At 45.1% G+C, this 15,238-nt stretch overlaps 1 protein-coding gene across 4 annotated transcripts in view; it reads left to right on the forward strand.

Moving 5' to 3' along the window:
- The window catches only part of LOC121086060 (meiosis 1 associated protein), a 37,638-nt gene extending 22,808 nt beyond the window's left edge, over positions 1–14,830 (forward strand). Inside the window, exons 4-10 of one of the 4 annotated variants that reach the window (XM_040589267.1) lie at positions 5,244–5,316; positions 6,901–7,179; positions 8,554–8,704; positions 9,890–10,031; positions 10,600–10,806; positions 11,665–11,820; positions 12,097–13,243. In XM_040589267.1, the coding sequence (XP_040445201.1) occupies positions 5,244–5,316; positions 6,901–7,179; positions 8,554–8,704; positions 9,890–10,031; positions 10,600–10,806; positions 11,665–11,820; positions 12,097–12,237 (1,149 nt within the window). In that variant the 3' untranslated portion in view covers positions 12,238–13,243. Of the gene's footprint in view, positions 1–5,243; positions 5,317–6,900; positions 7,180–8,553; positions 8,705–9,889; positions 10,032–10,599; positions 10,807–11,664; positions 11,821–12,096; positions 13,244–14,208 lie in introns of those variants that run through there. The other 3 variants (XM_040589249.1, XM_040589240.1, XM_040589258.1) reach the window with 3 other exon arrangements.
- The last annotated feature ends 408 nt before the right edge of the window (positions 14,831–15,238 follow it).

A 15,238-nucleotide genomic window follows, 5' to 3' on the forward strand; every position in this document is an offset into this window, starting at 1 on the left:
TTCCTCTGTTTCTGCAACAAAAACTCACTGTATTAGAAAAAAATTACAGTAAAGAACACTGAAGTTGCAAGATCCAGCATGCAGGAAGTGTAAGAATTAGTGCTGTGTTTGACTGCAGCCCGTCCCCCACTACAGAACAAACATTGTGATGCAGCACTTAATTATGAGATTCATCCCACTGTGGATATTTCTTCCATTAGTTTGTTTAGTGGCTGTTTGAAGCTACTTACATTTTTAATATCCAGAGCATTGCTGTGACATTGCATCCTGAATTTATATTTGTAGCACAACGAAAAATCGTCTGTTTTTAAATCCTCTGCCTGAAAAATTCATTTTGTGCCATCTCCATCTCAGCTTATTGGAAGCAAATGACAGCTTCCAATTTATTTTTTCCATTATTATTATATATAGCTCTACCACAGAGCTCAGAGACCTTAAAATGTTGTGAATCTGATTAGCCTGAAAAATTTTAATCTGTTTGCAATGGCTTAGGTAAATTGTTCTCAAAATTTCTTCTGACCTGCTCTAGGGCTTTAATGTTAGATTGCTAGTCTGAGCTCTTTTCTTGGTTGGTCCTATTCTCCTCTTTTTGAGGTTTTAACAGTTAGAAGCCTCCATGTGTACCAATGGGAGTGGAAATATTTCCTGACTGGGTTTCATGAAAAGTCTTTGTACCATTGTAGGTTTCTGTCTCTTTGCTGTTCCAGCTGCTGGACCTCATGTCTGCTTTGTAAGGACCCGTTAGCTGTGCCCTGCTAGCCAAACTTCCTCAAAGTTCTTTCATCTCACTGTCCCAGATTTTCAGAAGGGATGGTTTAAATCTGGTCCCCAAATCAGGAACTGTCCTGCCCAATGCACCTTTTGACCAGACCACACATTGATTTTTTTCATCCAGCCATGCTGGGTATTACTTTCAAAACAGCCTTCCTGTCGGGCAGGAGTGCTGTTGGGAGGCAGCTGTTACTGGCATCTCTCCCTTTTCTCTTGGATGGACGTTTCTTGTGTGTGAAGGGGCTGAGCATCTCCGTATCTGGCTTCTGACATTCTGCTTCTCCAGAACCCTCTGTTAAAACATACTTAAACTCAATGCTTTGTTTCTCTCCTGACTTAATATCCATGACTCCTCATTTCAAGAAGGAGAGCACGAACATGTTTTCCTAGATCTAACTGTCTTTCATAAATGCATCCACCGTCTATCTGTAACGACCAGCCTGGACCTTAGGTAGACCAGAATGGTCTGTTTGGTGTTTCACCTTTCTTTCCCAGTTAGATTGGATGCATTAATCTTTTCTTTTTTACAGACTGCATGTCATATTTCCTCTGGGAGATAACTCTCTTGGCCATTACTGGAGTAATGGATTTTTGTTCTGTCTTGTAAATACTGATGGACTTTAAGAATGCAACTGAATTTTACTGCCTTCATAACATGGGTATACAGTTTTATTAGATTTCTGAATCAAGCCCCCGGTTTCTGCAGAATCGAGAACCTTTAGAAAGGCATCTAGTTTTAAGGTAAAGAAATAAGGTGGAGAGGTCTGTTACAGATCATCAGCAGCCACCCGTTAGCATGAATGCCAAGTCTGGAAGCAATAGAAATGTGGACTGACTCTTAACAATGAGGAGCTGTAGCTCATGATTATTACTAGATATTTTTTTTTTCACCCAAGGACCCAAGTTTTGTTACTGGCAGACTCCTTGAAAGGAAAGTAACAGATAATTACTCAGGTGTAACATCAGTGCAGTCAGGCAGTTCTTTTGCATGCAACAGTAGCGCTGAGTTTTATCGTCTCCAAACCTCATAAACAAGTCTGTCATTTCTTTCACTATGTGTGGTTACACTATTTAAGGTGACACGAAAGTGAAATTTTAAGCACAGTTTGCAAAAATGTTTACAATATGGGTTAGGTAGTGGTGAACATCATACGAGTATTTAAACCAAACTATTAATTTAGTGACCTTCAAAATGGCACAGACTAAATATATTAAGGGGGGGGGGGGAAAGAAAAAAACTTACTGGAAATCCCATGCAGGTTGTGGGATTTCCAAGAATGGCAGTTGCTGAAACATGGCATGAGTGAATAGGAAACGAAGCTTTGTCTTTATTACATTTTAATAGCACACAGCATACCTCTTCTAAATGACATTTTGAAAAGCATCACAAAAACTTGCTTTCAAAGTGGAAGAAGCATCACAGCAGCTTCCTACATGAACTGAAAACATTTACTGGACAATCTGCTTCCCTAAAGAAACTTGCAACAGCTAACAAAATTGTTTCAGTAAATATAGCAAGAGATGTTGTATTGCTTGAGAACTACTACCGTGGTGTGATAGGGAAAAACAGTCCCACGCTCTCTGATGCTTATAACACAGTTGTTGTTTTAAGACTTTGATAACAAAACTGAGATTATTGAACATATATACCTATATATAAATGCCATACCACAGGAAAACAGTTAAATTAAGGATTAAGAAGTTGGGAACTGTGATTCTATGATTGTATGTTTAGATCTTCTGTGATCTTCTAAACATAGAAAATCACTGGAATAAATGCAATATTTTTTTTCCTTTTTTATATATAAGGGTGTTTGGAAGCTCTGAGACTTGGTTAACAATTATGTTTTGGTATTCAGGGCATACTGGAATAAAAGAAGTTGGCAAAATTTCCAGGAGCAACTAAAACTATAATTTTGTGTACTGTATGAGCCGTTGTTATTGAAACAAACAGTTTTACCTACCTCCCCTCCATTCCATTCTTCCATCAAAACTGTTCGATATCAGGAAACAGGCCTGGGCTCACGCTACCATGGGAAAAGAAACAGTGAGCCTGTTTTCACTTAACTTGCAAATCTGTGCTGTAGGGTCTATCATCTCTTTTTGTCTTTAAAGAAATCCTGTTGATCTGCTTGATCGACATCAAACCTGTGTTGAGATAACAGCTGTTGGAATTAAATACTTAGCTTTTCTCCATCCTCCTGCCCCAACCCTCTAAGGAATTTTGGAAGTGAAATTTACGCACATAAGACAAATTCTTAGTGAACGTGAGGAAAACACAGAGTTTGGGGCATGTTTGTGCAGTCGTTCCCTGTCTGTGAAGCAGTTACCTTTGGCAAATGTCATACACAGAAACAGCCTTGTGTAAACTGGGCTTGTTAACTATCTGGTCCAGGCTACAGGTTTCCATTTATGCAAGAAAAAGATACCTATAGTGTTGAATATGCTGCTGAGTGTCACGTTCAAAACGCACACTCACATTGGGGAAGGCACAAACAGTCTGGGGGTTTAGACATTAGAGAGGCAGCAGCTGTGACACTTGGCTCAGGCTTTCAGTGGGACGTCACTTGATTATCTTGCCAGATAAAATGGACTTGTATTTCATGATTTCCAGACACTTTAATGGAGAATTCTGTGAGAAGCTTGCATTCTCTTCTTAGACCTCTATGGAGTATATGGTATTACCCTGTTTCTTTCTTTTGGATCTTCTGTTGGACTGCAAGACCTTCAAGGTTCAGGTATCTCATTGCCTTGCTTGTACTGCAGCTACTGCAGTGAGACCCTAATCCATTGCCAGGGTGCTGCACCGTGAATTAATGTTATCTGTGTTATTTTACTGCCACATAGTACTAGACTACGAAGTGCTTCTTCCAATGCCAGGAAGATGCAGAGATGCAAAATCTGCATCCTGAGAAAGCATATGATTTTTCAGCTCACCCAGAAAATTTCCTCTCTCTTTTACCATGGGGAGGGGGAACGCTGTAAAACATTCAATTACAATTTTGTGTGGTACTGAAAGAAGGAAGGCAGGATCAGGATATCCTCTCATAGGCTCATTTCCAGGTTAATGCAGCTAGAAAAGACTCCAATATTTTGAAGCCTCGCAGCTGGCAAGTCTGACAATATCTTTGAACGTACTAAGACCAGCCTGCCATGAATGAAAAGTGCTTGCTGTTTTCTTCACAAGAGCAGCCTCCCTGGGAGAGTGCATTTCCAGACAAAGACCATGTGATGAGCAACAAGGATTGCTTTTTCAAAACTGTAAAGCAGCTCCTCTGTGGCACAGAGAGTAAATCTGCAGTGTTTTTTTATTGATAAAACATTAGGGCTTGCCAGACTGCAGACTGGAGCCGAGATCATGACATAAGTCCCATAAAGAGAGCACAGCATACAGCATTTGTGATGTGTGGGAATAGCGTGTGGGAGTAACTGATAAGATACAGTGGACTGGCTCTAATTGATAACATGAGAATTATTATTATCTCATTCGTGCCCCTACCCCATTACAAACGCATTCAGCATTACCATGCCATTTGCTAATGAAGATTTATATTTTTATGTGATATAGATACTGTCCCTATCTACTTCTGGTTTGGGAAAACACAAAACAGGCAGTGAAGATAAAGCACTAATACATTTTTTTATGCATATAATCCATCTTCTGCAAGTCTCAGGAACCTTTTTCTATATGCACTCTGCAGATTGCTGACCAATAAATGGCTCTGCATATCTGCTATCCAGGAATTTTACAACTCATTGCACAATAGGTACCAACATCCCAACCTGTTCTTCCTAAAAATGGACAGCAATGAATGCAGTGAATTTCTTTTTACAATTGCCATGTATTGCAACTTGAGATATATAAGTGGCTACGTATCTATTACAGAAGAGAAACCAAAAAACCAGGAAAACGTTTACTAAGGAAAGGACTAAAACATTTACCAGCCCCAAAACGCTGTCTCTCAAAACACAGATAATTCCCCTTGTCACCTGTGTATAGACTGTTTTTCAAAGTAAATTACATGGATTTCCTGGTGCTTTGTCTTCTGAACTATTAATGCCATCTTCAGTGCACATCCCAGAGACAAACGTTAAGTGTAAAAAAAGTAGGGAGTGCCTCACAGCTGAAACACATCCATCATGGTCTCCAGGTGCATCAGTGCATTCTGCAGGGAAAAGAGAGCAAGACTCACAGCATCAGGGCAGGTGGCTGACAGAGGTAATAGCTCTGTTGATGAAGAGCAGTCTCCAGAGAGAAGCAGGATATTCCTTTCCACCAGAGTATCCTCCAGCATTGTTTTGTGGGGGAGAAACTTATTCCCATAAGCACCAGAGAAGACTGGGGTAAGGAATGTGTTAAGTGTTAAGATACATTTTTAAAAGCTGCTACAAAAGTGAGAGGATAATCAGTTTACTGTACAGATTTGGGAAGAACTAAAAAAAAAAAAAAAAGGAATGAAATGTCCTTGCAGCCCAGGACACTCAGACTGGACATTAAGAAGAAAAGGCTTTCAGCAGCAAGGACAGTGTGGAGGACCTCCGGTTGTAAGTAGATGTTGATTCCGCTTTGCTGCAGAGGCATGACCTACATGATCTCAGTGCCTTCTTCAAGGCTGGAAGGTGGAGGCAATAAGAAACCATGTCCTCCTGCAATGGACGTACTACAAAAAGTGTGTTTGCAAGTTGCAGCCCATTTGAAGGATTACAGTCATTATATTAGCCCTAGATTATTTGCCCTGTAGAGGGAGATTAATGAATTTCTGCCTTCCCCCCCACCCCTGTCCAGTATAGGAGCAGAAGCATAGTGGCATTTTTTGCAAACTATAAATATTAATGCATAAAGAAAAGATTTCTCATTGCAGGTGGATGTAGCACTGTATTTCAGTCCCCAGCTGGCCTGGTAAACACATTGGGGGGAAAAAAGGCTGTTTCTGCTATGTATTCATCTTCTCAGAATACCTGTTTCACATCTTGGCTGTATGGTGACCCTATGAATGCTGCCAGGCTATCTGTTCCTTCTGTGCTTACAAATGGGTGTATTACATGTCTTACACATTTTTCAAATTGTTCATCACATTGTTGGTTGCTTTTTTTTTCACTTTTACCTATAGATTTTTTTAAATTAAATTACTTAATCTGCTAGACTTTATGCTAGCTTCTCATTTGGATGTACCTTTGAGGTATTTGGGGTGATTTGGGTTCTGGCTTTTTTGCAGGGGTTTAACCTTGTTTGTGACCTTCCTAACTCTGCTGTCCAGCCTGTGCTTCTCCATTCCTAAATGTTGTAGCTAGATCATATACATTTGCTCTGCACCTCCAACATGGTAGCTTAAGTACTTGCTATGTCTTTGCAAACATTTTGACTTTTTCCTTTTAGTTTCTTTTTAAAAAATCTCTAAACTTTATGCATTTCACTTATTTGAAATAAAATGTAATGGCCCTGGGTAGTTTTGACTGTTGTATCTGCAAGGATGTTCTACTGTGGGATTGCTGTGTTACCAGCCAGCACTTCCATGGTAATGTGTTGAAGCACTTGTCCTGGACCTGATCAACACAGAGTAAGTTTTGCTTCTGCTCTTCTCAGGTCTGTGACTAGCTGCTCCTTTAAGCACATGTTGAGGGTGTTTAGCAATTTAGTCTTGCAGCCATATTGCAAAGGAACATTTATCTTTTCCATCACTACTACAAAATTTCCCTTCACTATAGCAGTTTAGTTTTGCAATCTCTGATTGCTCATAGCATCACGTGTCCAGTGTCCCTTGTTCAGGGAAAAGGAGGAAATGGTTTAACGTTGTGAGAAGAGTCTCTGAGGCTGGTGCTAAGGTGACCACGGCACAGGATGGTTTGCATCAGTCACAACTAGTCCTCTGAAGACAGTAGTAGCCAGTCCACACACCCCTTTGATGAGAAAGGTGTTGGTGTAGCCTGTGGAGCAGCTCACCTTCTAGCAATGTCCTTTTAAGAGGGCTGGCATCACAGTGCTCTGCTGTGGTTTGCATGGCTTCTGGAGCACTTCTTCTGTGAAAGCACTTGAGAGGCTAGGAAGGTATAGTGTAGTGGAAAATGCAAAAAGAATGTTCTTTTCCATGGCTGAAAATATCCTTGCTTTTTCACCTTTTTTTCCTGCAGATGTTGCAATCCTGGGAATGGACATCGATGTGCAAACCATAGAGGACAACGTCATCAGCTTGGAGATGCTGTTTAAAACATGGCTACATGACTATGGCACAGAGAGAGAACACCTCCATCTCCTCCTTCCGTCAGGAGGCTTCAGCCATGCCACTGCACCCAGGACCACCCTAAGTATTTCATTTTCTCTTCCACTCTGCAGGGAGCTCCTACATCCCACAGCCTTAAAGATTACCCAGGCCTGTCCTATGGGCATGTTCTCTCATGTCCCTCACCCAAGTAAAGTCTCTGAGTGACTCTGAAAGCTCTCTGAAGTTTCTGTTGTCTCAGGTTGAGAGGGGCTATTTGCTTAGAATACTTCTAGGTTGCTGCTGTGTCCTGTGGCTGCTGATGCTATAATTTGTTTCCATTCCGCAGCCAAAATGAGCCTTGAGGTGTGTGGGAATTTAGAGCTACTTGGTCAAGGTAAAAGGGGCCTTACATACTGAGAGCCAAGGCATTCTGGCTCAGTTGTGTAGCCCTAAAAATTGTGTTCCTTGTGTTCAGTGCTAAAAGTCTGTGCCAGAGCTGCCCTTAAATAAAGGCAGTCTTACAAAGAGATTGGCTTGTATTTATATCTGTAGATTTAACGCTAAAGTAGCTAATGTTCTGGCTGGAGCTGCTAGCAGTTATAATAATGCATGGGGAAAATTTATAAGGAATATCTGTTTTTTTTCCTTTACCAGTCTAAGTCCAAATCCCTGATCCATCCTCGGGTGAGCACTGAAAACACCCAACAGCTACAGCAGACATAGATGTTTCCCATAAGTTGTTAACTGCGTTGTCAGCATTGCACTGCCATGAGAATCTGCACGTGCGATTCTGGCAATTCCCTTTCCATGCCTCTCCAATATGGTACTATATCCCACTCCAGTAGGGTACTCATGCACAGCTTCCCATTGCCATTACAGCAGAAGCACACTTGTTTTCTTCTGGTGATCCACAGGCCAGTTCCAGACTGGAAGCAAGCCTCAGAGAGTTGCTGGTGGCTTCTGCAGATATGCTCCACAGCAAGCAGATCAGAAAGCCTGGTGTGACTTTTAATTTATGTAGTAGCTACCATAACAGCCTCCATACCAGCACAGGCAATTATATTTTGTTAAAGGTGGATTTTCCTTCATTGTAACGCTGAATTTCATACCTAATGCATTGTCTTATTATAGCTAGCAAGACCAAGTTACACTGCAGTCATGTTTTTTCACTCAAGAAATGTGTAGAAGGCCAGAGAAATTGTATGCAGCTATATTTCATGTTATACCAGAGCTGGTGTTGGTGGTGTGCTGGGTTTCTACACGCACAGAGGTAGAAAAGCTGCCCAAAAATGTGTGACCCTGAACCCAGTGTGGCATTGGGAAATGAGCTGCTGCTCCCTCTACAGCTGGCCGCTGGTTCCCAAGACTGGAACTTGCCTGCCCAGTTACCAGTCAATCGTTGTTTCGTTACCATGCCAAGTGTGTGGTATTTCCCCTGGTGTGTAAAATGGGGGCTTTAGTGTTGTTCTTCCCTCAACAGCTGTTGCCAGAAAACATTAACTTAGTGTTTTTAAGTGCTTTGAACATGTCATGTGCTAAACATTGCCATTTCCAGCAATCTAACCCAACCTTCTTCTCCTAGTGTGCCTGAAATGCGATTTGCAGGAGAGATTGCTCGACCCAGCTCTACTTTCTGGGACAGCTGATGGCACCATGAGAGCGGTAGATCTGAATTCACCCTGCCAGATGGCAGCCTGGCCAGCCACAGTGCTGTACAAACTCCGGGTTATAAAGTAAGTGTCGTTACATGCTTTGCGCTTGTTAACTGGAAGGCTGGTATAATAGCAGCCTTCACTCTTTCTGTGCAATTTCAGCTAGGACCTAGCAGCATCACCATAAAGTGCTGGGGGACTCGGTGCTAGCAAGTGAAATTCTGATGTAAGATACCCTTAACCCCGTTGCTCTTAGTGTCATGGAACAGCACATCCCGCAGATGCAGACAGGAGTGCAGAGTCAAAAATGGTGTTCCCATGACACTAGCACTTTATGAGCGTAACACTGTAGGTGTTACTAATGCAACAGTTGTTTCCCTCCAGTGTGAAGTTCTGCAGATTGCAGCCATTGGACCATATATAATTTGCTGTTGTCTCACTACCCAATGAGGCCATAGCAATTAACTGGGTGTCAGAGCCTGAGCTAACTAGTAGTAAAAAAGCAAGCAAAGCCTCATAGCACTGTGTGACTTCACATAGGAATTTTTTCATTTTCCTCTCAGCAGCCTATGGCTGGTAAGCACAAGGCATAACAAGAAGAGTGATGCTCTCTGGTGTCTTTTCTGAGGGTTATTTATAGGAAAAATTTTGTGTAATTTCTGAACTATACAGTTGCTCTTAAAATTATTCTCATCCTGTCAGTAGCTGAAGAGCACTCGGTAATTGTTCATAAATGGCTCAAGCCACAGCACTGAAGCTAATTTATATGCTCTGTCACAAAGCACAGTGTGCTATGGGCAGGCAATGTCAAGCACTGTGAGGTCTGTAGTGGTGTTTGTGGTGTGGTATTGGATCTGTGTGGGAGTAGAGCACGTGTCAGTTTACGTGAAAGATAACCACGATCCAGTAAACAGCAGTTAGGAAGACATGTAATTGCCTGGGTGAGGTATTGCCCAAGAGGCCAGATTAACACCGTTTTGTATTAAAAAAAAAAAAAAAGGTATGAAGATTGGATTTTCTTCATGGTGTGCTCTTGTCAGTGCAGGTCCAAGGGAATCTGGAAATCAAGAAAGCTTCTTTTCACTGCAGTTGGACTGTTCTGGAAGGTTTCGTAGTGACAGGCCACACCAACACAGACATCAAGTGCTTGTAGCAGTATTGCAGCTGATAAATGCCACAGCCACTTGAGCTAGTCATCTCCTGGTAGAGTTGTCTTGCTGGTTTCATGTTGGCTGTGCTTTGCTAACGTGAGCTGTGTATTTGCAGGGCTCTGAAGTCTGAAGGGGTCTGCGAGTCTGTACTGTACGGTCTGCCCTTCATCATCAAGCCCACAACCTGCTGGCAGCTTGACTGGGATGAACTGGAGATAAATCAGCACAGTTTCCATGCTCTATGTCATAGTCTTCTGGTGAGTGTGTGAAAATTGCAGTCTCAGGGGGAGGGCTGGCCATAGAAAGGAATAGTTAGTGCACATCTAATAAAATCTGTCTAGCCTGCCCCAGAGAACATGTTTCAAAAGCTGTAGCTTCATCTTATGGCCCAGAGATGGGCTTGTAAATCCTTCCAGCCAGTGCATGCACTGGAAAGATGCTACAGCACAACAGACCTTAGAGAAGGCTCTCTTGCCTATCAGAAATCCAGTGTTTGGATCAACAAAGTGCAACAGTCAGGGCTGAAGTTAGATGTACATCTTTTAACTGTGAAAATAATTAACCAAGGCTTTGGATGTGGAGGAATTTCCATTACTGACAAGTTGTAAAGCAAAATTGGATGTTTTTTCTTAAGAATTGTCTTGCATTCAATTAAAAAAAACCCAACATACACACCCCAACATACTGTCCTCAACCATAATGCAGAATAGTGTTCTTATTCTGACACGTATGAATGTATCTGCCCCTGAAGCCAGCAGCCCCTACAGTGAAAGTGCTGAAGGAAGTGGCCATTGCCCATTGGTCACGTTAACTTTTGCCATTTAGAAAAGGAAGTGGATGCTTTTGGCCAAACGTGAGCCTCAGAATACTAGTCCAAACTGGAACATAATGGTGCATTCCTACTACATCATTATCCCCTCCGACTCTGCCACTCTACTTGTCAAAGCAGTCGCCATCAGAGAGCTCTTGCTACCATCGACCTTCCCAGCCCTCCTTGCTGAGCAGCCCGAGAGAGTGCATGGCCCCATAGAGGTAAGTCACTGACAGCCTGCACAAATACCTGCAGAAAGGATCCCAGTTGTACAAGCAGGGATCAAAGTAATGATCAGCCTTGATGCACAGGACGTGCAGCTGCTGCTGAAGATGTAGCCACCTCCCTTATTGCTGGGGAACATGGATCTCCTCTGACTGCAGAGAGAGGTGCTTTAGGCATAAGGTAAAACAATATATAAAAGTGTCTCCGTTTCTTCCAGTAGATTCAGGCTTCTGCATTTCCTATTGCGCATCCATACATTCTTCTCCTGAGTTGCCTGCGTCTGCTTCAGGTGATGCCAGGAGGGGCAGAGCCCTCCCTGTAGGTCTTAGCAGATGAGTAGAGGAGGGAGCAGCTGTGAAAATGCCTAGTGACAGCTGGAATATGATTGAGCACTCCAAAACTTCTTCCCAGCAGTCAATATATCCTACAGCTTTCTTCACGGCCAGCAAATGCTGTTCTTTGGAGCAATGCTGCGTGTCTGTTGGGGGGAGGGGAAGAGGAAGAGGCCTTATGAGGCTGAGAGCTGAGGGTGACAGTGCCTAGAAAGGGTGCTCCAGCTTATTGGCTGATTATGGGCAGGGGGGAGGATAGGACTGCATCCTACAAGTGCTTAAATCCATTAGGACCTGGTTGTAGGTGCCTCTTGTTCCAGACACAGCTAAGGGTGGTCCTTGTGGGGAGCAGCACAGCCAAAGACCCCTTCTCCCGTCACTGTAGGGTGGCACAGAGCATCTGTAAGACTCACCCCTGCAAAAAAAAGCCCTCAACACTAAAAGCAACAAAAAGCCCCAAGCAAACCCCACAGTCTCTAGGGTCATCTCACAGCCACTATGTTCTTTCTTCTGTCTGAGCAGAGTGCCCTGAACAGCTTGGAAGTGGAAGTTGCTTATAACCCCTTGCACCTAAAAAGCAACCTCTACAAATACCTGAAGAGTATGTTGTACAAACCTCTGCACAGACAGCAGGCTCAGCCCAGGGACCAACGACCAGAGCGGCATCAACCCAAGCAGGTATGTCTCTTGCCTTTGACTAGCCTAGATAGTCTCTGTTCTGCCCTTCTGGCCTGCTGAAGGGCTGGAGGCAGCTCCCTGACACCCAGCAACACAGGGAAGGCAGCAAATGGCAGGGGCAATGTCACCTGCAGCTGGCAGAGCAGAGGGACGGGCGCAGCATAAGCTTGTGCAGTTGAGGAGGGGGCATCTGGCATGTGCAGAGATGGGCAGCGTGCTGCTGGACAAGCCAGCGCCTCCTCCAAGGTGCATTCATACTTTGTCCCTGTATTGCAGCACCAGAGCAGAGCAAAAGCCACGGTGGCACCCCTTCTGATGGCTCCTTCTCCCGCCCAAGTGTTCAGACCACCGGCGGTGAGGAGAGATTCCTGCGAGCGCTCCCTGCTCCCCAAAGAGTATGACGAGTTCCTGCAGTGAACCCCAGGGCACTGCCTGAGCTTGCTCAGGTGCGGTTACCGCTCGGCTTCTTGCCCGGCCACTGAGCCTTACGCACGGGGCTGGAAGCAGGCAAGACACTAAACTTGGTCTTGGTCAGACAGGCACTTCCCATTGTTTGTTCCTCCTTGTTATTTTATGGTTTTGTCAGTCAGCAGGAAGCCTGCTACTCCAGAGCCCTCTGCCCGGAGACTGAGCTCTCCCCTGCAGCAGCCCTTTTTCCCACTCTTGTTAGTGCACGCCCCCAGCATGCCTCAGATTTTGATTTCTGAGACGAGGCTAGCCCAGGCCACAAACCACAGACTGATGTCAGCAGGTGCAAAATAGCTACAAGCAGGGCGGTGAGGAAGTCAGAGAGCTAGATAAAGTAGGCAGCAACATCAAGGTGCCCTCATCCTGCAGGAGCAGGCTCAGCAGGGTGTTTGAACAGGCATAAAACCGGGGCTTTTGACTTTAAAGCCCAGAGTGCTGTTGTCGTGAGAGCAGCACTACCCATGATGATGCCAATTTGCTTGCTGCCATAAAGTTTCACTGCCCAGTGCCTCAGTTCATTAAGGGGTTTGTAGCAAGTGCCAAGCCAGCTGCAGCATGCTGGCTGGCTTCTACACAGTGACAGCTTGCTGCAGCACGGCACCAGTCTCCCGGCCAACTGCTGTTTGGATGCTTCCCTCCATACAGCCTGTCCGTGCCTACAGGGCTGTTCTGCAAGCCAATGCAGCAAGTACTTTTTAGCAGGGTTCAGAAGATGGGGGTGTTGGCCTAGAACTTTCCAGAGAGCTTCTGCCCAGTGCTTGCACAGATGCTCACCTGGTTTTCAGTGCAGATGTAGGACAGCAGCCCCTGCCAGGACAGGAGCTGAGAGCAGCTCGACTGAGCCAAGGTGGCGTGGTCTCACTGGGCTTCCTCGATGCCCAGCACCAGCACAGGTTTGTGTTCCACTTCGTTCTGACAAGCTGTTTCAAAATAAAGTTATCCACCATAACGTGCACTTACTGCCTGTAGTTTATAATGTGTACTGTATGTAGCAATCTCAGCACTAACCCGGACCTCCAGATAAACAGCATGCCACAACCAAGGGCATGATGAAGATGCCATGCTGCCAGGACTGCTGCAGCAGCAGAGCAGTCACAGCCAGCTCTTTTCCCGGGGATCCCAGCTCGGTTACAGGCTCCGCTGGCTGCCCAGGGCATGGACCTGCTCTTCCTGCACCCTGGCAGCACTCCGTGTCTGGCAGGAGGCTGCATCTCAGGCAGCTGCTGGGGGTAACATGCCAAGGGCAAGTTCCTTGAGGACAGGGCAGACAGCCCTGCAGGCGCAGGGATACAAGTTTGTTGGGCTGTGGAAGCTGGTGGCAAACCCCTCTGCCTGTCTTTAACAAGCTCACAGCACAAGAACTGGTGAAGAAGGAGCAGCAAAGGGCAGTAATGCATATATAAATGGTCCAGCCTGCGGCATGCGAACCAGTCAGCAATACGAAAATGATAAAATTAGACTTGGGGCAAACAATGGGGAATTAGCTTGACTGAACTGATGGTGCAGGTAGAAACTACTTTGGCAACCACACCATAAATACCAAACTGGGGTACAAAGTCAACAAAATGCCTAACCGATGGGAAGGAGTAAGCTAACAGCACCTTGTGAGTTATTGCTGAAAGAAGGAAGCTGCTACAGAGGGAACTTGGGAAGAGGGAAAAGGGACTATAAAGGGAAGCCGATCACAACCCCCATGGCAGGGGTTGGGACTGGACAGGCTTTAAGGTCCCTTCCAACCCAAACCATTCCATGATTCTGTGAAGGCGGACAGAAGAAATACTAATCTAGGCAGAGTCTAGAAAAATCATCTCCTGGTTCCAAAGTCAGGGTTCACTGCAGACTTTGGCTTTGGTAACAGGAAGACTGTGACCAGCCAAAGGCTCACTCTGCATTTACCTTATTTCTTGTGCTTTCCCAAAGCATCTGTTACACCCTGAACTGTTGCCAGAAAGGAGGGAAGGTGAAGCATGGAGCAGCAGTCCGAGCAAGACGACAGGTCTGATCCACAACACTGAGCCAGAAAAAAACCCAGACCGTCTCTCCTGATCAGCAGAGATTAAGAGCCTTCCCTGCTGCACATACTTCTCTATCACGTGGCAGGGTGCATAAATCAAGCAGGTCACACAGAGGAGCATTCCTTCTGTCTTGTGCGCTTATGTCTTAGTTGCAAGTCATCTGGCACAAGAGACAGTATCATTGCTGAAGCAAGAAAAAATAAATATCCTTTCCTCCCAGCCAAGAGGAGTGCAGGGACCGCTGGTCTGGCACAGGTGCTGGGCTGGAGCATTTTCTTCCCTCACTGTCACCCTCTTTGCTGAAAGCTGGGTCAGTCAATTTGCACGTCAGCCGCACTCAGCTCCACAGGACTGAGCACACAGCATGCTGAGCTATGGTGACCAGAGTGATGGAGATGCACACATACCCATAGCCGTACGGAGGGGAGAGCCCTGGGGCTTCATTCCTGGGAGGCTGCTTTTCATCATTTAAGTCTTGGAACCTCACACTGGTGTCACAAGCAAGGATTATGGGCAGGTGGCCCAGGCCCCCCGCTAAGCAATGCCCAGAGCTCTTCTCTGGAACGGGTAGGCAGAACTGCTCTTCAGATGCATACATTGACCCACCAGGGACAGGAATACAAGCGCAGGACCACCCAGCAGCCAGCCATGAGGAGCAGATGCCTCCTGCTCATGCCTCTTGTCCCAGGCAGGAACCGCCTCAGATTCCCAAAGCCCCTTAGGCTTTTTCCCTTCTCCTGCAGCAAAAACCCAGTGGGAAAGAGGACCCAGCACAGAGCAGCCACAAATCGGTCCTGGATACAGCTGTGCTGTATTGTTGCACTACTGAGGATTCCTCCCCACAGCTTGGGCATCAGACAAATGCCCGGTCAGAGCTTGCTGCTTTGTCATCATCTCACCAGTCTGGGGACTTGAACTTGATCCTCCAGACTTCC

Source organism: Falco naumanni, chromosome 1, assembly GCF_017639655.2.
Source record: "Falco naumanni isolate bFalNau1 chromosome 1, bFalNau1.pat, whole genome shotgun sequence".
Classification (NCBI taxonomy): Eukaryota; Metazoa; Chordata; class Aves; order Falconiformes; family Falconidae; genus Falco; species Falco naumanni.